Below are 23482 nucleotides of genomic sequence, written 5' to 3'. Positions count from 1 at the left end.
CATATAAGTTCTTCGGCTTCTCCATTTTCTATACTGTTCTAATACCCCCCTGTCTTTTTTGTACCTACCAGTTATGCACCATTTCCCCATTTCTCCCCCTTCCCCCCCCCAGCTGATAACCTTCCATATGGTCTCCACACCTACGATTCTGTTCCTGTTCTGGCTGTTTGCTTAGTTTTTGTTTTTGTTTTTAGATTCATTTGTTGATAGTTGTGAGTTTGTTGTCATTTTACTGTTCATAGTTTTGATCTTTTTTTCTTAAATAAGTCCCTTTGACATTTCATGTAATAATGGCTTGGTGATGATGAATTTCTTTAGCTTCACCTTGTCTGGGAAGCACGTTCTCTAAAGGATAGCTTGGCTGGATAGAGTTAATCTTGGTTGTAGGCCCTTGCTTTTCATCACATTGAATACGTCTTGCCAGTCCCTTCTTGCCTGCAAAGTTTCTTTTGAGAAATCAGCTGACAGTCTTATGGGAACTCCTTTGTAGGTAACTCTGTTTTTCTCTTGCTGCTTTCAAGATGATCTATCTTTAACCTTTGGCACTTTAATTATGATGTATTTTGGTGAGGTAATCTTTGGATCCAACTTGTTTGGTCTCTCTGTACTTTCTGGACTTGCATGTCTATTTCCTTTGCCAAATTAGGAGGTTTTCTTTCATTATTTTTTAAAATGAGTTTTCAATTTCTTGCTCTTCCTCTTCTCCTTCTGGCACCCCTATGATTCGGATGTTGGTATGTTTAAAGTCCCAGAGGTTCCTAATTCTCCCTTTTTATTTATTTATTTTTTTGTATTCTTGTTTCTTATTTCTGTTCTGCTTGGTTATTTCTTCCTTTTGTTCCAAATCATTGATTTGAATCCCAGCTTCCTTCCCTTCACTATTATTTCACTGTATATATATATATATTTTTTAATTTTTAAATTTTTTATTTTTTAGGTTTTATTTATTTATTTTTAGAGAAAGGGGAGGGAGAGAGAGAGAGAAAGAAACATCCATCAGTGCTTCTTGCATGCCCCCAACCGGGGACCAGGCCTGCAACTCACGCCTGTGCCCTGACTGGAGTTGAACCAGTGACCTTTTGGTTAGCTGGTTCCACTGAGCCACACCAATCAGAGCTATTTTGCTTTATTTCACTTAGTGGATCCTTCATTTCTTCTTTTATTTTGTGGCCATACTCAATGAGTTCTCTGAGCAGCCTGACTACCAGTGTTTTGACCTCTGCATCTGAGAGGTTAGCTATCTTGTTTAGTTCTTTTTCTGGGGTTTTGTTCTTTTCTTTCATTTGGGCCATACTTCTTTGCCTCCTCAATTTGGACGCCTCACTGTGTTCGTTTCTGTGTATGAGGTAGAGCTGCTTTTACTCCCTGTCTTAGTAGCATGGCCTGTGCAGCAAAGGCACCTGTAAGTTGTGTGGGGCTGAGTCTAAGGTAGATGCCAGGGCGGGGTGCAGGGGGCAGGGGGGCTACGGCACCTCACCGCTTTGTGGCTCTGTGGTGGGGGGCTCGGAGAGGGGACGGTGCTGCTACCTGGCTTCTGGAGGCTCGCGGGGTACTTGCCCGCTCACCCACTTCCTGTGCGCGATTGGCGCCCTTCCAGCGGCTGCCATGGGTTTGCGTCCGTTCTAAGCCCGTGCGGGCCCTTTAAGTGGCGAAAATACAGTTTCTTCTGCTGCTCCAGCCCCCACTGGTTTTTACAGCCTTAGGTAATGGGAAGTCGGTCTTCCAGGTGCTGGAACCCCAGGCTGTGTTCCCATGGTAGCCCGCCTGATTTTTATCTGTCAAATGAGGGCCATCCACTCCGCTGCGGGCGCCGCTGGCTCCACGGGGGTCTCCTCCCGGCACCACCCCGCCTTCCCACCCGTCTCGGGGACTGGGTGACTGTGACTCCACGCCTCCGCGGCTCCTGGAGTCCGCGGCTCCGCCCTTCTTGCCCACCGGGAGGAATGTGGCTTCTTCCTTTTTTAAAAAAAAAATTACCTGTAATTTATTTTTAAAAGAAAATCCATTTTATTATAATTCCGTATGAAGTTAAACGCAGGGGCAGACCCTTCTGAATAAAGGATTGTAAAACAACCAAGCCCATCTCATTACAAATCGAACCTTCTGTAACATTTTAAAATGTAAGATAACAGACAGGATCCTGAGACAGCATTCCAGCCTCTTTAACACACGGCCCTGGTCACCCCTCCGGGGACTCGGTCGGCTTCTGAGTTCTCAGGTGCAGAAAGATGCGCCGTGCGATTGTTCCAGGGAGCGACACTGATCACTGCCCTCAACTTTCTGGTTGACTGTCTTGCCGATGTATAAGTGTGCTCTTCCTGATCCTTTTTTTGGGGGGTGGGGGGGCTTGTTTATTTGTATCATTTTCTACAGTCATTCGGTCATTCTTATAGGAGCTGGGCAGCGGGGGGCAGCACAAGCCACAGGGATTGAAGCTTCAAGAGTGGGGAACATTGACAGAAAGACGATTGTGCGAGGAGTGGTGCCCGGTGGCGAAGTGTGTCCACCTACACCTCCATCTTGACTGGAAGGCCTCCTCTGTCTTTTTTTTTTCTTTTTTTTAAGATTCTATTTATTTTTAGAGACGGGAAGAGAGAAAGGGAGCGAAACATCAACGTGTGGATGCTTCTCGCGCGCCCCCTGCTGGGTGGGTCCTGGCCCGCAAGCCAGGCATGTGCCCTGACTGGGAATCGAACCAGCGACTCTTTGGTTCGTAGGCTGGGCCTCCTCTGTCTTGTTTACACATCGCAGTGCTCAGCACAGAGACAGGCATGTAGTAGATGCATCATAAATATTTGTTGAGTGAATAATGGTGAATAAGAGCCACCGTTTCAGCCAGGTCTGTCTACTTCCAGTGCCCTTAGTTTTATTCGCAAACGTTAAGATCCCCAAGGAACTCTGCATTCCTGATTCATCAGCGGTGTCTGTGGTGTGTGGGGCCCATGGGGGGCTCTTAGTGCAGGTGTGTGCTGAGGTTTGGAGCCAGAAGGAGGAGAAGCAATGGAACAGCGTTGTGCACAAAAAGAAAGGGGGGGGGGTCTTCCCCCCCCTGCTTCCCCTCCCTCCCCCTTTTCCCTGCCCCTCTCTCATTCACTCGCCTGTTGCTTTCAGGAACTGGCCACAGAAGCAGCTTGTCTGCAGGTTTACATTACGTATCTCCACTGACCCCAGGTCTGCTACTTGGCTGGAGCTGCCTCAGTGTCAGCCCTTCCGGGCTCCCAGCAACGGCTGCTGCATCCCTGAGACTTCTGACGTCTCTGAGCAGTTGCGCTACCTGGGGCTGAGCCTTTCTCACGTAGTCACAAACGTGCCCTGGGCTGTTCTGTGCCAAATGATGACACTGGCAGCTTGCGGGACTAGGGTTCGCTGGACAAAGAGCCTGCCAAGCCAGAGAGGGCCGGTGTGGCCCAGGGGGGACCTGACCCACTCGGAGCCCAGCCCGAGTGTCCCTCTCAGCTCTGGGGCCCTACACGGCGCTTCCAAGCACTAGAGGTTTATTTTTCCCATTATGAAAGTAAAGGTTTCTAAAAAGCAGTTGTGGTTCCTGTTACAGGAAGCTTAAAGATGCAGTAGCTAGAATTATTTAAAGCCCTCCGTCCTGTTAACATTGAGGTGTGTTCCTTCGATCTGTATTTTTATCAAGTTATAAAGTGACGTGATTTCAGTTCATGTTTGCCGTTATAAGTCAGAACTTAGACTAGAGAGGATGTCTTAGTGCATGAACTTTCTATTACATTTTGAGACTTTTCATGGGCTAGAAATTCAGGTCACCAGGTTAAATGGACCATGTGAGCATTCAAGCACTTTGTGGAAGGACTCTGTCATTTTATGCCCCGTGAAACCTGGACTCGCCCCACATTCCAGGATCAGGATATGGGCGATGCATGCAACTGCCATGTTAATTTTGCTCATGTCCAGTGCCTGCCCATGAGATTGGAAAAGTTTAAAAAGAGCAGTCCCAGGCTGGTGCGGCTCAGTGGATTAAGCACCAGCCTGCGAACCGAAGGGTCGCTGGTTCGATTCCCAGTCAGAGCACATGCCTGGGTTGTGGGACAGGTCCCCAGTTGGGGCACACAAGAGGCAATCACACATTGATGTTTCTCTCCTTCTCTTTCCTCTCTTCCCCTCCCTCTGAAAATAAGTAAATAAAATATTAAAAAAATAAAAAAATGAAAAAGGGAAAGAAGTAAAAATATAGGCTTTGCTTAGTCTGTCTACCCCAAATTGGGCTTCCTATTTATTAATGAGTGAGACGGGTGGGGTGGGAGACAGGAGGGGTCCTGTGGTTGATGGGGGACTGTGTGAACTTAACCCCTCATGGTGGCATGTTTGGTGGTCATGTAACATACGTCTGGCGGTCTGTGAGCATTCAGCAAATGTTTGTTGAATGAATAAAGGAAAGTCCACATACAGTTTCTCATGGTAAAGCTGTGTGTAGACAGCAGAGCCAAGAGCATAATGTCTGGCTTCCCTGCAGAGGGGGAGGTTGGCAGCCCCGTGGGCAGAGCCCAGGGTAGCAACGCCCTGCAGAAGAGGTGAGCCGTGCTCTCTGGTGCCTGAGCGCCCTTCCCCACCTGAGCTGTCACTGTACCAGGCCCTCCACGCCTCCACTATCTGTTTCCAGAGGGACAGGTGTTGCTACAGTGGCCCTTGGCCTTCCTGAGGCTGTTTCAGTGCCAAAGCCACACCCGCAGTGGGGCCTGCTGCGGCACACTGCCACCCAGGTCTCCATGGGAACAGGGGAGGAGCCAGAGCCTGGGAAGGAAAAAGAGTTAAGTGGTGGCTCCCCAAGGCCAGGGTCAGCTGCTGAGTTTCTGGAGGGGTGGAGAATGTGAATTTAAGCAAGATTGTGTGACCCACAGCTGGCTCTGCCCGTCTCCAGCTGCAGGGCCATCCGAGGTGCTGCTTCTCCACCTGCAAGGACCCACCTGTAGGACTGTCGTGAGCATTAAGGGAAGTAATTCGCATGGAGGACCCCACCACAGCGCCTGGCCCATGCTGGGTGCTTGAAAGATGGTTTTGGTGTCTGAGGAATTTTAAAGCATTTATTAAAAAGAAAAAAGTCCATGTATTTTTTTTCTTTCATTCATGTATTTATCTATCTAGACACACACAGATTTTTCTCTTTTTTATTCAGTTGATGATACACCTTACATACACAGTACACCATAACTATATTTTTTTACTTAATAATATACCCTGGGTTCGTTCCATTTCAATACATAGAAAGCTTCTTCGTGCCCCGCCCTTCTTAATAGCGTTATAGGATTCTGTAGAACAGATGCCACCCTTTATTTAACCAGTCTACCACTGACGGACATTGAGATGATTTCTAGGGGTTTGCTGTTGCTACAACGTTACGGTGAATGACCTTGAACGGAAGTCTTTGTGTCCATGTTAGAACATATGGGAATACACAAAGGGGACTCGTTGCACCTTTGTGAACGTGCATTTGTCATTTTGACCATTATCACCAGCTTGCCCTGCTTCCAGGTGATGCTGACTTAGACCCGTGTCCGCTGTAAAAGTGTCCATTCGCCACCCTGACCAGCACAGGTGTTACGCATTTTGATCTTGGTCATCGTGCTGAATAAAAAACGATATCTCCGTGAGTGTTGTGTTTTGCATTAAATTTAAAAGCTGAATCAGTTGCCAAAAGCTAAGCATTTGCACGTCAAGAGTCTGTGTTTCGGCTCCGTCTTGAAGAATCGGGTGGCCTGTCGTGCTGGACTTGTGTAGGAACATGTCCTGGCAGGAGCTGAGGGCAGCCACTTCCTCCCCACACTGTGCCCCGGCCCTCCAGGCCCCGTACTGCTTTTCATTGGTTTATTCTTTCATGTTGCCCGCTAGGCTTCTGTAGACGTGCGCTGGCCAGTCTTTGTCTAGGGGGGACAGACAGGTACAGTGCAGGGACCCTGGGAGCCGCCTCCTCTCCTCTCTGTGAAGAACACTTACAGATTTGGGTTTTGAAGGGTCAGTCGGTGGGGATGCGCTGGCCGCTGGAAGTCTGGTGTGACAGTCTTGCAGGGGGCTTGGGAGTTGGGGAGGGGTGGGCCAGAGAGGGGAGATGTGGTTGGAGGTCGGGGAGGCAGCTTTCCTCTTTGCATTCTTTCGGACTTGAGATTTTGCAGTCTTTTCATTAAAAAAAAAAAAAAGTTCTAGCCACTTAGATATTTTTTAGGACAGAGTAAAAGTTTCTTTTTCTAGCTTCCTTCCACTTTTTCCAGCGTCCCTCTCCTCTTCGCACCCACCCAGGCACCTGTGGTTAATAGTTTGGGTCACATTCTTCTAGACCTGCAGTCTAATGTGGTAACCACTAGCTAGCGACATGGGGCTATTTATTTATTTATTCATTTTTATTGATTGATTAGAGAGAAGGAGAGAGACATTGATTTGTTGTTCCACTTATTTATACATTCACTGGTTGATTCTTGCATGTGCCCTGACTGGTGACCAAACCTGCAACGTTGGTGTATTGGGATGATGCTCTAACCGACTGAGCTACCCGGCCAGGGCTACATGTGGCTATTGAAATTAATTAAACTGGTAGAATAACATTTCAATTTTACATTTTGGGTACTCAGTAGTCCCACGAGGCTAACCGGTTACTCGCTGACAATGCAGATATAGAACGTTAACATCATTGCGGAAATGTGTTTGGGGGGTGCTGCTCTGGATCAGGTTCTCGTGCTCACCCTCTGTGTGGGGCTGTCCTGGGTGTGGTGGGATGTTTAACAGCACCCCTAGCCTCCACCCACTAAAGGCCAGCAGCGCCCTTCTGTGTTTGCAGTTGTGACAACCAACCAGCCCTCTAGACACCGCCAGGTGTCCCTGTGGCAGGGGGAGCTGTTTCACCCTCCTCCCCAAATGCCGTAGACTGTTTTTCTTCACACTGTTCTCAGTTTGTCTTTACATTCTTCCCGAACCTTCCCAGTGTCAACACCAAGACCATTGCTTCCTGGACTCTGGTTGGTGCGTCATGCAGGGAATTCAGCAAATATTGACCGACTGCCTGCTGAGATGATCATTTCTTTGGAGGCCAGCTCCTTGTTACAGTAGTTGCCTTTTCCAGAAACATTGTTGCCTTGGCACCTCCTCCTCTAATATGTCCTTTCCCCTCGCTTTCAAACAGACTGTGTGAATCTACTGCGCATCAAAGATCACGAGCTTTGTTTGTTTTCAAATCAAATTGTAAGAAAAGCTCCTTGGGCTTTTCTTTCTTTAAATGGTCTAGGCTGAAGGCAGTGCAAATGAAATTATTTCCAGTCCTACATTCTTAAGCTAGTTGAATAGCTGTTGATATCAAGAGGTGAGAAAATGATTTCATGTTTTTAAATAATATCCGTTATTAATTGAGTGCCTGCTAAGTGCTAGGTACTGTCCTGTGCTTTTTCTATATAAAACATTTTAATCCTCATAGTAATTCAGCAAGTTGGGTCTTATTATGTATTTACAGAGAGGAAAAGTGGGGTTACAGAAGATGAGAAGGTCCCCAACAGGTGTCTTGAAAGCTGATGTTTCTAACTCAAGCCACGTGGTTTTGCTGTTTTGAAACATTGGCTCTTGCTTGTTACTTTTCTTTCAGCCTCTCCATTCATCTTCCCCTCTTAGGGATTCTGTCATTAGCCCGTCTCCCAGCCTCCCTAGAATGTGGGATAGGAGTCACCTTGTCCTGGCAAGTGACAGACAGCTCAGTTTGGTGTTAAGAAACAGCAGTAGCGACCCATGATATTGGGTGACACCTGTCACAACACAGCTCTGGGCACCTTGCCTCCCAGACCTTGGACCTACTAGACGGAAGGGGTGTGGCCGTAGCCACGAGGGGGAGAGAGATTTGCAGGTTATCAATCCAGAAGTGGAGAAGCAGCCTGGCTACCACCTCTTCTGTTTGGACAGGTTGGGGGGAGACTTAGTCACCTGTAAATCTGCCAACCAGCCCAAGGCTTCTACCGCAGGATATCAGTTCCCCAAATACAGGCAGGCGATGTTTCTGGGTGCTACAGTGATAAAGTCAGAGTAACTCAGGGACAGGAACTAAATCACACTGAGACAGTCACTTCCTTATCCAATGTTCCTTCAGCATTTCCTACCCTGCCAGGGCCCCCTTTTTAACAGCGACACTTGTAATGCCTTCACAGCCCGGGGAGGAGAAGCAGCTGGCAGGCAGCTGTTCCAGGCCCTGAGCCGCCGTGTCCCGGTGGGAACGTAGCGGGAATTGTTAGCTTTTCATCACGTTGATTTTGATATTTCCCTTCTATGTATGACAGGCAATGCTGGCGTTCCGTTTATAATATGATGGGAAGTTACCTGTTACAATAAACTTATGCAAATGGCGCTCTCGGCCTGGGCACAGCTGGCGTTTGGGGCTGGGCTGTGCCCTGTTGTGGGGGCCGTCCTGCGCCCTGGAGGACGTTTAGCAGCCCCCCTGGCCCCTCTGCCTCCTACATTACCCAGTGTCTAACCCACTCCCCTGGCTGAGAATCACTGACACAAGGTACGCACATGTAGGCAAAACCACAAATTTAGAAAGGAGAGGTCGTTGGGTATCACAGACATCCCATGTGAGTATGAAAATGGCGAAAGTTTGGGAAACTGCTTAGGAAGTTTCCTTCACTTGTGCGGTCCACTTACTAATGTCCTTGTGGATCTTTTGGGGCATGGACATTGGTTCAAGAGTCAGGTACAAGCAGGTGTCTTCCAAGGGATGCCATAAAGCCACGTTGTCCGTCATGCTAGAATGTCTCCTATCTGCACAAGGCAGTCCATAGCCACTGGCCACGTGGGGCCGTGGAGCACGAAAACGTGCCTAGAGGACCCGAGGGCTCGTATTTTAATTAATTTAAAGGGCAAATGGTCGTATGTGATAGCAGCTAGCGTGCTGGACAGCCTACTGTTAAGAAGTCAGGATGGACAGGTCAGGGGGGTAGAATGCGGACATGAAGGTGCGCTCTTTAGGAGGTTAGACTTGCAGACACACAAGTCCAGGAGGGATGCATCTTTTAAGGGAGGTCCAGCCACGTGGCAGGCAGGACCATCAGATGGGAGGTTTGGGGTAGCAGTGAGCAGACATCCAGCTAAAACCGGCTTGAGCAAAGTGAAATAAAACAAAACTCACTTATTGATTCCTGAGACAGAGAGCCCAGGGAATGAACAGACCATCTCAGAGTTCTTCTGCATGTGTCAGCACATATCAGCATGTGTAAGCACGCGTGTGCTCTAGCTTTCATGCAAAGAATAGCATCCTGGATGCACGTCTCAGCTCCTTGCTTTTCGACGTAGCGTGCCTTGCACTCGGGCCATTGGGTGCATACAGCTTCGCATCTCCACCTTCAAAGATGGTTGGCAGTTCCATTCTGTGGACGTTCCCTGTGTATTTAACCAGCCAGGTGATGAACGGTCAGGTTTGTTTCCCGTCTTCTGCCACCGCGGCGCAGGCCGCACTGCTGGTTTGGGCACGCGCACACACACCTACAGGTTACGTCACGAACAGGTGAACCCGGCAGGTTGCTGGGTGGAACATTCTGCTAAAACAGAACAAATGCAACTTATAGAAGCAGTCGGCTGGAGAGAATGTGGTTCTCTTTGGCTTTCAGTAGAAAGAAACGGCTGTGGGGTGTCATGACAGGATCATCACGGGGATGGGGAGGGAGTGTCTGGTTCACAGAGGAGTCAGTCACGACCTTCTAGAAGTTCTCTGCAAATCGAAGGGTGTGCTTCCTGTCGAGCGCACCCTCCCCCTCCTCCCCTCCCTCCCTCATTCATTCTGCACTCAGCCCATCCACCAGTGGATAGCACCAGCAATTCGCACCCACGAGCGGGAATGGGGCTTCTGTGTGTCTCTGGCCTTTGGGCAGCTCAGAAGGGTGCCAACAGGAATGAGTCACTAGAAGTGAAACCTGCCCTTATCAGAGCCATGCTCCCCCCGAGCACCAGTTTGCTGGAATGAGGATGCTATTTTTAAGAAGCAGTATCGTGTTTCATCATGGAAATTTTGAGCATGGGGCAGGCAGCCTGCTGGCTTGCTAATCTTTATAGAGTCCTGATGTCCAGGGACTGTGTCTGCTCCACCCTGGGCCCCAGCACCCCACGGGGGCCTGCCTGGCCTGTAGAACCAGGGGAGGAGCCTCGGAGGGCCTCAGTGGACAAGTAATGATGTGAGTCGTGTCCGGTTGGTTTCACTCCGGCTGGCAACGTCTCCAGGGGCTGGCAGGGCTGGGTTCCTCCTGCCAGCCTGCCTCTGCTGGGCAGCCAGGTGAACGTGGGGCCGTTTCTATTGCAGTAGCCACGAGGGCTTATAACTCTCCAAATGCCTTGATTATGGGCTCTCCTGAAGGACAAGCTGCCCTTTTTTGTGGGGGGTTGGGGGGTGGCAGTACTCAGAGTGCCTTTGTTTTGCCAGAACTGGCCGCATTCCTAGGTGCTCCCTTACCTTGTGCTTTGGTGACCTGGTAGCTAAGGAGCTGCCCTGTGTGGACAGCCAGGTCGTGGGCGGCACCACTCAGGACCAGTCCACTTCCAGCTTGCACGCCGGCCACGCTCTCACTGTCTTTCTGTATTGCTGAGAGGAGAGCGGGGCGGAAAGGAGATCCTTCCCCTCCTCCTTTACACGGTAACCTTGCTGTAATCAGCAGCCTTGCCAGCAGGGGTGTTAGAAAGAAACTAGGTTTCAAAGAAAACGGGCGTGGTTCAAGGCCAGCCTCAGCTCCTTCTCCCATCTCGGCACAGCTGGGTGCTGTATGCAGCTGCCCTGAGCTGTCCTCTCTCCTCTGTAAGATGTAAAAGTAATAACAATCTTGCCAGTTCAAAAATGAATTCTGTGTTTTGAAATAGATAATTTGGGCTTGGATACAAAGCATCTTGGACTTTGAACACAGCTACTTAGGAGCCTCAGCTCTGTTTCCCATCTCACCGAAGCATGAAGCCCCAGGGGTGGCTGTGGTCCAGCCCAGTGAAGATGCTTTACTGACAACCATTCTGAGAGGGTGGGCAGGTGTGGGTGTGGCTTTAACGGTGGGGCGTGGCCTTGACAGTGCGGGCATCTCTTTCCCACAGGTGCTGCGAGTGGCTGAGATGCTGTGGTGGAGGGGAGCCCAGGCCCCGCACGGTCTGGTTGGGACACCCCGAGAAGAGGGACCAGAGGTACCCTCGAAATGTCATCAACAATCAGAAGTACAACTTCTTCACCTTTCTTCCCGGGGTATGTTCGGGCAGGGACCACACCCATTTTCTTCTTCCCACACCAAATGTGTATGCGCTGGTGCCAGTCCCAGAAGACTGAGGTCCCCGTGGCAGATTGTGAACACACTCTGTCTTTGCCATCTTAACTACTGGCTGTTCATCTTCCCTGGTCCCCAGCACCTGCAGGTGGCTGCTTTCCATGTGAAAGGCTCTGAGACTCCCTGATCAATTAGAATAACTTCAATTTATTTGGTGTGTTGTGTGTAAAACAGGCAAAGATATTATGGGAACCTAGCATGATAACCAAAGCACCAAAACCAGCGGTGTCTACATTTCCCCCCCATTGTCACGAAAAACATATTTAGCTACAGGAAAGTTGGGGGATAAGAGTATAGAGAAAGTTTAAAAAGATGCATTAATAATCTTACCATCAGAGGAAGAATTTCTGTTAACATTTTTGCTAATGGATGTGTCCGTTTTGTCTGGTTTGTTACTCTGGAGTCGTAGCATGTTCATAGTGATTTATACAAATCCATGGACACGCACTCCTCAAACCTCCCCCAACACATGTAAATTAAGTACCTATTTTTATCCAATCTGGCCTCAAACACTCTGATTGTCTTTAGAAGCAGCAGGAGCAACCAGTTCCAACGCTGTAAAGGAGAAAAAAAAGTTACTGTGTTCCATTTCTTGAGAGAGAATACAGAAACACAAATACATTATACTGCAGCTTAAGGTCAATTTGAATGTTTTCTTTTTTAGTGGAATGATTTTGACTACATTCACTGTTACACTGTCTCAGCCCTCCTTACCCCATCCCTCAAACTGCAGTACAGTAAGTCAGGAAAAAGTTTATTTCTCCTTCCTGCACATTCTGATGCAGACCTGGCCATTCTCTTCCATCTGGTAGCTACACCTTCTGGAACGCATGGCCACCAATGTCCCCATCACCAGGCAAGAGCGGGTGGCTGACCCATGGCTCTTAGCAGCCTTAGCCTCAGAGAGACATGTCATTTTCACACATTGCCCAGTGAGTCTTGTAATATCAGTCCCCCTGCCAGGACCCAGGGGAGTGGTCAAAACTTCCAGAACCCACCTACCATGCAGGGTGGGATTCTTCAATGTGTGTGTGTATTTTGTGGTCCTGGGATGATATTGTGGAAATGACACTTTATCTTCCTATAAAAAATTTTTTTTTTAAGTTTTTTTTTAGCATCTTGCTTTTTGGATCAATTTCACAACATAAGCATTTTCCACTAAGACTTATCCTTGAAAACAACATTTTGAGTGCCCTACCTATACTTGCAAAATAGTTTAAGAAATGAAACATAACAGATACAGTTGAAGCCCCCAAAGTGCCCTACCCGCCCCAGAGGTAACCACTGTCTTGAATTTGGTGTCTATGATTTCCACATGTATCATTATTTACATTTGTACTTTTAAAATTATATTTTTATTACATATAGGACTGTTAACTCTTTCTGTGAAAGGTATCATGTGAAGTTGTGTTCTTTTGTAGGAAAGCTTTTAAACATTATTCACCTGCTGCAAACCTGCATCACCAAATTCAGACAAGCCTTGGATTTGAACGTCTCCTTTCTCTCCTCTTTACCTTCCAGGTGCTATTTAACCAGTTCAAGTACTTTTTCAACCTCTATTTCTTACTTCTCGCCTGCTCCCAGTTTGTGCCGGAAATGCGACTTGGTGCCCTCTACACCTACTGGGTTCCCCTGGTGAGTACATCAGCCCTGTTTGCTCAGTGACCTCAGAGGTTTGGGGACAGACAGCTCTTTGTCTCTCTCGCCTGAGCATGCGGGATGGGAGAGCAGCCTTTTAAGGGAGAGGACACCCTCAAAGCCAGCACCTTGGGAGTCCGCAGGTTTTAAGGGTGAAGCTCCATTTCCTATGTCAGCGGGGTCACGTGATGGTAAAGCCTGTGCTGTTCATTCCTTCTGTCAGTCAGCTCCTCGGTCATTCATTATCTCAGCCAATGTTTGTTGCTCGCTTAGCGCGTGTCACCCATTTCTAGGCTTTGGGGACAGAGTGGCAAAAAGAGGAAGAGCCTCCGTCTTGCTGGAGGGCGCTGTTTCGCTTGTTTGCTGAGGTCCCGCTTTCTGTGGGCTCTGCCTAGAGGACTCAGCAGGAGGGTGTACAGACGCAACCGGGTCTGTGCTCTCCCGCACACGAGCGCGACAGGGCCGACCAGCATGCCCCTCCGTCCCTCCCCTTGGCTTCCTTTCTCCCTCCCGTCCCTGTGGCAAACGGTTATGGAGCACTTGCCGCACACTGTGCTGGGTGCTGGAGGCGCAGCGAAGTACTGCCCTGATGTTCATTTTCCGCGGGGATAAACCATCCCTCAGCAGATTAACAGAACCGCTTGCGACCGGGAGAAGTGCTGTGAAGGTAACAGAAAAAGGCCACAGGACTGACGGGCATCCCAGGAGCACTGGGTGTTCGTTGAGAGGATGAAGGTGGGGGTGGGAGATGTGGAGAGGCAGCCTCACCAGGGCAGCCACAAAAGGCTGGAAGAGCGCTGGGGGCTGCGGTGACCTGGGGGCACCCACCCAGTTCCAGCCCCATTTCCTCCCTGAAATGTTGCTCAGGTTTTCCAGGAGAAGCCAGAAGGCCTGACTTTTTTTTTTTTTTTTTTTAATTAAATTTATTGGGATGACATTGGTTAATAAGATTATATGCATTTCAGGTGTCCATTTCTATGATATATGACCTGTATGTTTGCATCGTGTGCCCAGCACCCAAAGTCAAATCACCTTCTGTCACCATATGTTGGGACCCCTTTACCCTGTACCACGTCCCCATTCCTGGCGTTCCCTGTACGCCGCTGACTCGCCTGGTTTTTCCGCGGCTGTGGCCGTGGATGGAAGCCTGCAGGTGAACGGCAGCCTCCAGCCCTTGGGTTTCTCACTGCATCCCGGCCCCCTTTATAGCCAGCCCTCCCCCCAGGATGGCTCAGGACGCAGAGGGGATGCTTGTCTTGTGGTAGTTCTGGCGTCCTTTCCAGGCACCGCAGAGAAGGGAGTTGGGCGCCAAAGGTGAACTAGACGGTATCTTTTTCTAGGCGACCGCAGCGGACTGCCCTGACACGCCCTAGACGTTTATGCGGGGAATGCAGTCCCAGTTCCCGGCTAGAACACATTCTGAAATGTGTCTGACCCCCATGCAAGCTCTTCCATTTCAAATCCCGCGGTGAGCGAGGGCCGCGGAGCCGCGGGGCGGAGGTGCAGGCCTGGCTGCCCTTTGACGTACCCCGTTACCACGGAGGCTTCTTAGCACATTCGTGCTGGCGTTACCTGTCCACCCTCATCACCTTGAGGGTGGACAACCCCAGCCCTGCACTTTCAGAGCCTCTTCCTGAATCTCTGTGGCTGTCAGGGACCTCCCAGGTTGGACAGATGGGGTTTGTTTCTGGACCCCATTTGCCTCTCTTTGTAAACCAGTTTCTAGCCCAAGGGCCGGCATGTCCTCTGGGGCTGACGAGAGCTGCGTGGCCGGCGGGTAGGCAGGGAGGAGGCTGTATCTATTGGCAGCAGGGAGGTCCGCAGCTTCTGTCTTGATCGGAGCACACACTTTCCATTAACGTCAGTGGGACTCAGCCAGGCCCAGGCAGAGAGAAAGAGAAGCCACAACATTTGAAAAAACAGTACCAGCAGCCACAACAAAAACCCAGGTTCTGGCCCGAACAGAACAGCGCGGAGGAGGGGCGGGGTCTGCACGCTGGGCCTGGGCACTGCTGGGACAGGCGTTCTCTCCTCCACACGTGCGTGGTCCGGTTACCCTTCTGCTCTGAAACGGATCCGTTTTTGCCTCCGCGGCAAGTGGGTCCTTCCCATCGCGTTGGAAGCATCAGGTAGCAGCCCTGTGGTTGCAATGGGGTGCGGGCTTTGGAGGAGTCTCCCAAAACAGCACCTTCTGGTTCGATTTACATACGAGATTTCATGTCCTTTGAATCAAAGTCAGTGTCTTTCAGGCGGTCAACACTCTGACAATGAAGGCAGCAGAGTCACTGCTGCTAACCTTGGTGGGGATTGTGTCCTCTGTGTTTTTAGAAGGAGGGATGATGACCAGGGCATTTTGTAAGGAAAAGGAATGACTGTTCTCGCCTTTACGGATGCAAGAGAAACATCTAGGTGGAAAGAGTTTATGAGTCGGGGTACCTGACTCGGGAAGATGATGCCGTTTTAAATTTTCTTTTTGTTAGTTTACAATAAATGGTTTCTTTGTCCAAGTTTCGGACGTTACAGAGAATCGGAAGTGTCCTGCAACCCCTGCCCGCCCCATCCTTGTCCCTTCCTGGCAGAGGAATCTAACCAGTAGTTACGGAAGTGGGGAAGCCTTTGAGTGTACACAATCTTTGTTTCTATGAACCGTGTTACATTGTGTGTTCGGAAAGGTTCATTTCCCCGCTTGGCCCTGCCCTGCAAACAGGATGCATCTCATCCTTTTTAGCTGTCCGCTGGGGATTGGCCCCACCCACCCGAGTTTCTCTACATGCAGGACGATGTGACTCTTAAAAGCCAGGACTCTCGAGCCAGATCTCCTGAGTTTAAAATCCCTGTTTACCACCTAAGAGCTTTATTACTCAGCCTCTCCGTGCCTCAGTTTCCCCTGTCTGTAGCACAGCGATCTCAGTGAACGGGCCTCGTACGACGGATCTCTTGGGCTGACGGAGGGTGACAGGCGCATGGGACGAGATGCAAATGTTAGCGGTCACCATGCCTCAGCCATCGTCAGTGGAGGGGCAGCCTGCGTGTGTCTGTTCTTCACTCTTAGAAGCCCCATGGAGGTGGTGAATGGGGGTGTCCTTGTACATGTGTGTCAGTGCGTGTCCCTCCGGGGTGTGTGTGGAGGAGACACATGAAGAAGGCTGGCTGCGGGTGAGCCTTTGGGATAATTAGCGCGTTCTGCTCTGCTGCCCTCTGGCCTTTTCTGTCCCTGGCCCCAGGAGAGGAGGGTGGGTTTCAGCAGGCTTCTCACCCCCGCTGTCCCCTCTCTCCCCAGGGCTTTGTGCTGGCCGTCACCATCATCCGAGAGGCCGTGGAGGAGATCCGATGTTACCTGCGGGACAAGGAGGTCAACTCCCAGGTCTACAGCCGGCTCACAGTGAGAGGTCAGCCTCCGACCCCGCGGGGCTCCTCCGGCCGCCCGGCCTGGGTGCAGGGTTGCAACTCAATCATGGGCTGCTGACAGTCAGGGAGCAGAGTTCAAGGCCTCGGGCCGGCGGGTGTGTGGGCGCCGCGTGGTGGACAGTCACTCAGTTGTTGGGGCCGGGAGGCCACCGTGTACCCCGGGGCTGGGGAGCTGTGGGCTGCATCTCCAGCGTGCCAGGCCCTCAGAGAAGTGGTCCTGTCGGCTGACTTATGCCTCATCAACCTGGAATTGAATTCTGTGCTTTTGGGACTTTCTGCTCGCCGAGGCCTTGCCCTTCCTGGGTCTGGTTGCCGGGGGGTGGGGGTGGGGTGGGGGCAGTGGTGGGGGGCGCCCGGCCCGCTTCACGCAGGAGGCTCACACTCGGTCCTACGTCCGTTTCCCAGAGAGCACAGCTTTAAAGGGTGTTCTTTCAACATCACAAATCTAATGTTCCAGCTTTGCAACATTAGTTTCTATTCATCGATTTGTCTACTTTCACACTGAATTACAGTTGATGTACAATGTTAGTAACGTTAGTGTGCAAAAAGGCACCAGACGTACGTCAGTCCTGCATCTGTGAAGATGGTGTGTGCCAGCCTCTTGTAAATCCTCAGATCTGCAGAGTGACCCAGAGGGAAGGTACCAGATGGCCTTTCCTCATCGAACCCCTTGCGAGACACGTACACAGTCAATGGCGGAGTTTAAAAACCCACCCCAACCCCCACAGAACAACCCAGCCGAGGCTGGCTGATGTTTCCCACGTCCAGTCCTATCGTAGACTTCCTGTGAGGCTGTATTCAGAAAGGAGGGAATGTTACCTGCAGTTCCCAAGGCTTGCTGATCCCATGCAGGGTTTAATAATGCTCTAGCAGAGGTAAGGGATCAAAGCTGTGCCCTGCCTGTGGGAAATGGAGAGTTCTGGAATATGAACTAGAAGCCGGAGAGAGCTGGTCCCTGAGCCAGGGCGCAACTGCTGGACGCTGGCCTTGCAAGCTTTTAGGCTTTTGAGTAGAATTTTCCTTTTGGAAAAAAGGTCAGAGGAATATGTTTTGGCCTCCAAAAGAAATTTTTTATTTTTTTTTTAACAAAATCCCTCAAGGGCATAAAAATGTCTTGAGTGCATTGAATAGATTTTCATAGTTGGTGGTCTTAAAAATTTGCAAGTCTCTGGGAGAAGGGGGGATTTAGAATTGGCATAGGAATAAATGTTTTATTATTGCTAAACCCCTGTATTTTAGGAGAGTTTGCGAACTAAAGAATAAGAACTCAGTATAATAACCTCTGCAAAGGCAAGTGGCTTGGGCTTTCCACGTGAGTAATCAGAAGACCTCTCTGGAGGGCATTTCTCTGTGGTCCGCGGATATTACATCCTCCCTTAATAACATATCCTGACTATAACATTTAAAATGCTTGGCAACCGACAAAAGCCCCACCGGAGAGGGTTGGTGGGTCTGTTTAGAGCTTAGGGGCGGGTCCTCGGGATGCTCTCCATTCATGCATCCAGGCGCCCACCCTCCTCTGGTTCTTTTCACACCGCAGTGGCTTTTACCCAGGAATGATTTCTGTGCTCCTCTCCCCCTCAGACCCCTTCTCAGCTGCTGCTTGAACTCCGCTCAGTCCTTGAAAGGGTCCTAAGGAGAATTGGCAGATGGCTCTCGCAGTAAAATCGTGTCTCCCTTTGTTGGTCTCCTTTTGCGGGCCTTGGTCTGCATTGTCATGCCAATGTGACAGTAGGGCCAACAGAGCGGACCGCTGAATATTAACCCAGGTCCCCAGCCTGGCGGTTTGTTTTGAAAGCCCCCAGAAAGGGCACCAAAGAAACTGTCAGCTTGGAAAGTGATCAGGGTGAGTTTAGTTATTTGATACACTTTGAGGGGGGGAAGGGCCAGAGAAAGAAGCCCAAACTGGAAGATTTCAGAGAGAGGAAGAGAAAGAAGCCTTTTTTGACCTTACTTTACTATTTAATTACTTAATCATATTTTCCTGAGAGAGGCATTTCACCGAGAATTTCATTTAGTGGAGTTCAAAAGCAAAATGAAACAAATACGGGTCTGTATATCTGTGCAGGACTGTTTCCTTTTTGGATCACATGATATCTTAAAATGGCCTTTTCAACACTATTTTTGCATTTAAAAAATGTTTAGAAACCAGAATATCAAGTCCTTGACCACTAGACTCTAGGCCGTGAGATTGATCTACATTCTGCGTCATCTCCTGATTAATAATACAGTACTTGTACTAACATAGTTAAAAATAATTTTTTTGCGGGGGGTAATAATTTCTAACAAAAAAACTGCAAAACTCATGCAGAGAACTCATATGCCAATCAGCCAGCTTCCTCGATTGTTGACATTTTTACACTTCGGCTTTTCTAGTCTCTCTCTAAGCCATTAGAAGATTAGGATGCAGACAGTTTGCCTTTTTGCCCCCAAATACTTCAATGTTTAATTCCTAAGAGGGCATTTCTCTTACGTAACACAGTACAGTTAGCCAAATCAGGAAATTTACCACTGAGGCATTACTATTCATCTGCTCTAGGGTCCTTACTCAAAGTTTGCATTTGTCCCTAACATGTCCTTTAGTAAGTAGCCCCCCGCCCCCCAGTCCAGGAACCAGTCCAGGTTTGTGAGTTGCAGTTAGCTGTCCTTTCTCCTCTGCCCCCTCCAACCTGGCATAGCTCCTGGGTTTGCCCTGTCACGATGCTGACATTTTTGGAAAGGACAGGCCAGTTGTAGGCCAGTTACTTAGCAGCTTGTCCCTCAGTGTGTTTGTCTGTCTCACCATTAGGTGCACGGCATGCTGCATTTTTAGCGAAATTAATATAGTTTTAAGAACGTCAGAGGCACAGATTTTTGTCAGGATGTTGCCAAAGTTTCAGGGACATTATGTTAATCAAATTGAAAACATTTCAAACTTCAAGAAAGAAAGAATTTGATTGTGAACAGCTGACCTAAAAGCCCATTGGGAGGAAACACACATGACAGTTACTTTGTTTCTTTAATAGCTGCTTCCAACATTTATTTTTTTAGATTATAAATATGTTTTTTGATTTCTGTAAAACAATAACAAGATAGTGACAGTGCCTGAAGTATACGGTAATTCACAGAAGAAAAAGAAACACAGATGGTGAATATACATATGAAAAAATCTTAGGCTGCTTCTAACATTTTAGATCATTTTATTTCATTCAACATGTATCTAAAACGACAGGCCAATTGAATTAATTTTTAATTTAATTGTCATGGTCTAGTAAGGATTTGAAGTGTTTTATTAATATAATTAGCTATATACATGGGAATGACTTTTTATTCATTCTTTTGAGAATGTTTGAGACTCCATTTCATTTTGTCCTAAATCTATGATTGTTTTCTTTCTTTTTGTTTTTTTAAACCCTCACCTGAGGAGTTGCTTATTGATTTTTAGAGAGAGGTGAAGGAGGGAGGGAGGGAAGGAGGGGGAGAGACAGACAGACAGACAGACACATGCGAGAGAAACATCAATCGATTGCCTCTTGTATGTGCCCCAGCCTGGGACCAAACCCACAACCCAGGCATGTGCCCTGACTGGGAATCAAACCTGTGACCTTTTGGTTCACAGGACAATGTTCCAATCAACTGAGCCACACCAGCCAGGGTGATAGTTTTCTGTTTTAAAGAGAGAAACACAAAGGGCTGTGCTTAGGGAATTCATGGTCTGTTGAGGTATCTGGACATGTAAGTAGATAATTTTAAATACTTAACTAATAAATACACTTCATGGTTGTGAGTGGGGGGCCCTTCTGGGGGATGTCCCCTCTTTTGACCACCGCATTCCTGGTTCGGAGCTGTGCTATGCCTGGATGTAAGACTCCTGTGCCTATGTCCTCCCAGCTGTGTGGGTAGATCCGGTAACCTGTCAGTAATTGGGGATTATGATTGTACCTGCCTAAGAGAGTTGCTTACATGTCGCTCTTACATGGGAAGGACATAGGCTGTGTCTGCAATTTGCTGTGTGCTCAAGAAAGGCAATAGTGGTAGCGTGTGTTATAGCAGGGGTTCATTAGCTGTTGGTGGGTGAATCAGTAGAGGTATTAGCCAGGGGTTATAGGAGGTTATGGGAGCCCAGCAGAGAGATGCTGATGCTGTCTTCCCAGAAGAGATGACCTTCATCCTGCATCTTACAGGATGGAAGCGAGCAAGGCTGACTACATGATTGGTGGTGCCCATTGTGAAATGAACATGTGGGGCCCTTGTTCAAAAGTTATCAAGATGGTGACAGTAGGGCATTAAACCAAGTGAGGGACCCTTCTGCTCAGTACTGGGTCACACACCCATGAAGTGGCCCTGATAAAAGAGTTCCCCGGAGGCCCCAGGTCATGATGGCTAGGAATGTCGGGAACGGAACCCCAGGTTCTGGCTCCATCTTGTTCTTCCCAATGAGGTCGCCTTTCCTGAGCCTCTGCCTCCCGGGGAAACAGAAGACAAGACCATGTTGGCCAGTGAGGACCTGAGACTTTGTGATCCAGGAATCTGTGCACAAGGCACGCTGCGGGGAGAAGATGATGTTGGAGCTGTTTGAAAAAAAATACTGTGCAGCCCTGGCTGGTGTGGCTCAGTGGATTGAGCACCAGCCTGGGAACCGAAGGGTCGCCGGTTCGATTCCCAGTCAGGGTACATGCACAGGTCCCCAGTTGGGGGCATGTGAGAGGCGGCCATGCATCGATATTTCTCTCCCTCTCTTTCTTCCTCCCTTCCCCTTTCTCTAAAAATAAATAAATAAAATCCTTTAAAAAGTGCTGCCCACATTGGCAGCCAGGGGGCAAAGAAAAATGAAGATTATACCATAAGCCAGCCAGGTGCTGGAGGAGGTCTATTCTGTCATTTTGAAACAGCCCTGTGGAGGGAGCTTTTTCAGGGACCCGGGGCTCAGAGAGGGAAAGTGCTCCATCTGAGGCGATGGAGCTTGTTAGTTACTGGGACCCTGGCTTGTCTGGATGTACCTGCCTGTGCTAGGAGCTGAGCCCAGCACTTTGCCATGGACAAACTATCTCAGCAATTACTGTAGTGTTCAGCCTTACTACATGTGCTGCAGAAGGGTTTTCAAGACTTTTTTTTTTATAATTTTTATTTTTAAAGATTTTATTTATTCACTCCAGAGCGAGGGGAAGGGAGGAAGAGAGGGAGAGAAACATGGATGTGTGAGAGACACATCAGTGTGTTGCTCTAGCACAGCCCCAAACAGAGACCTGCCTGCACCCCGGGCATGTGCCCTGACTGGGAGTTGAACCCGTGACCTTTTGGTTCACAGGCTGGTGCTCAACCCCTTGAGCCATACCAGCCAGGGTAGGCTTTTAAGATTAAATAATTTTTTAAAGAATTTATTGATTTTTAGAGAGAAAGAAAAAGGGGGGGCGGGGAGAGGGGGAAGAGAGAGAGATCAGTTGCTCCACCCATCCATGCATTCATTGGTTCATTCCTGTATGTACCTTGACCAGGGATCGAACCCAGAACCTTAAGGTATCGGGACGATGCTCCAACCAAGCGAGCTACCCAGCCAGGGCAGGACTTTTCTGATTGAAATCATTTTAAAACACATTTCTGAGTCCAGAGAATCCTATCAGTCCAGCTTCCTCATTCTAAGGTGGAGAAACTGTTGAAAGCCATTTGAGGAGAATGCTTTCCAATAAATGAAAGCCTCCTCTTCTCCTGCTGGAAATCCGCATTTCAGCATTACCAGAGACTTAAGAGAGGTTCCTAGACCTTGATGAGTTTCATGGCTTTAATTATAAAGCTCCCCAAATTAATAGCATTCAGGGGTGTTGGAAATCCCAAAGGCAACGAAGAGAGGATCTTGAAGTTGGAGCAAACCCGGTGAAACTTAGTTTAGTTACTGGAAGGGTTTGGCGTTGAGTCAGGAAAGAAGACAGTAAAGGAATGGTTTCTCTTCATACTTGTCATCCCCCAATCGAACGTTTAATCCTCACAGGCGGGGCGTGCCAGTGGCTCTGCATTTTCACAGGATGAATTCCGGGATCTTCATACCAGGAATGTTTTCTCAGACTGACTTGTGATCAAGGACTGAATGAAGCAAGCGGCTCATTAGCCTTGAAAGAAACGGCAAACAGAAGCGTAATTAACACAATCACAGAGGTGTCTTTCCCGCTGGGGCCATCTGGGCACACCAGGTACCATAAGTCATGAGCCACAGGTCTAGGCAAAAGGGAGATTTGAGCTTTTCAGTACACATGTGGTGTAAAAAAACAGAGATAACCTTTCCTCTTCCCCAATTCTTTCCTGATAGTTCCTCAGTTATGGAATAATCTCAAGGATCTCACCTCAATCGGAGAATGATATCTCTTCAATTCAATTCAAAATCCACTTTGGACCGTTATTTAGGATTGCAAGTCATGTGACTAAATGTTGGGGTCAAAGGATATATGTATGTGTTTCTTTTGGGAGATTGTATTTTGTCGTTCATCAGAAGGTAAGCTAGTGTAGGGAAGATGCCTTCATTAATGGGGAGTAGTTTAGCTACTAGTTAATTAACTAAATGGAAACTATATTCCTAAACACAAGCACCATTTATACTTTCAAAGTATAAACTCTGTTCAGACCCAGGAGAACCAACCCTAAGATATGCTTTGTACATTCTTTAGAGAGGAGCGGCAGTGATGTCTTTTTCATATTATTGCAGCAAAAGTCCTTGACTAAGCATCGCAAATGCAGTTCAGGAAGCAAAGAACTCTCCTTCCTGAGTTTCTCTCGTTAAGGTTCAGAACATCTGCTTTTAGGAGTCTTATTTAAAACAGATCCTGCCAAACGCATTCTTATCCATTCTCTGACACATGCAAAGTTATTATTTAGACCGCTAAGGTATTTTTTTCTTCCAAAGTACTCAATTTCATTTCATTACACATATTGGTGAACGGATCTATTGTTTAATTAAAAAAAAAAAATCTAACGTGCAGATTGTAATGTTATCTTTCCCAGAAGGCATTTCTCCACCCCCCTGCCGTGGATGTTGGTCTATTTCATTATTACTGAGCACCAGAAGCAAGGAGGGCCATTTATATATTTTAAAAGCCTCTGTTGGGTATAAACGTGTCACATTGAAACTCCAACTCATCTTTTTTAAGTTCCCACTATTTTAAACAAAAGCCCCAGGAAGTGGCCATAGAGTT

The 23482-nt window shown here is 48.4% G+C and overlaps 1 protein-coding gene across 3 annotated transcripts in view; it reads left to right on the top strand.

Annotated features, from left to right (window-relative positions):
- Positions 1-23482, top strand: part of ATP9A (ATPase phospholipid transporting 9A) — a 101169-nt gene that overhangs the window by 10093 nt on the left and 67594 nt on the right. For 2 of the 3 annotated variants that reach the window (XM_090286573.1, XM_090286574.1), the window contains exons 2-4: positions 11053-11197; positions 12798-12911; positions 16195-16303. In XM_090286573.1, the coding sequence (XP_090142699.1) occupies positions 11053-11197; positions 12798-12911; positions 16195-16303 (368 nt within the window). Of the gene's footprint in view, positions 1-10058; positions 10155-11052; positions 11198-12797; positions 12912-16194; positions 16304-23482 lie in introns of those variants that run through there. The other variant, XM_090286575.1, reaches the window with a different exon arrangement.

The sequence above is a fragment of the Furipterus horrens genome, unplaced genomic scaffold (assembly GCF_987537825.1).
Source record: "Furipterus horrens unplaced genomic scaffold, mFurHor1.1.pri manual_scaffold_8, whole genome shotgun sequence".
Lineage (NCBI taxonomy): Eukaryota > Metazoa > Chordata > Mammalia > Chiroptera > Furipteridae > Furipterus > Furipterus horrens.
This window is presented reverse-complemented; position numbering and strand designations above follow the sequence as displayed.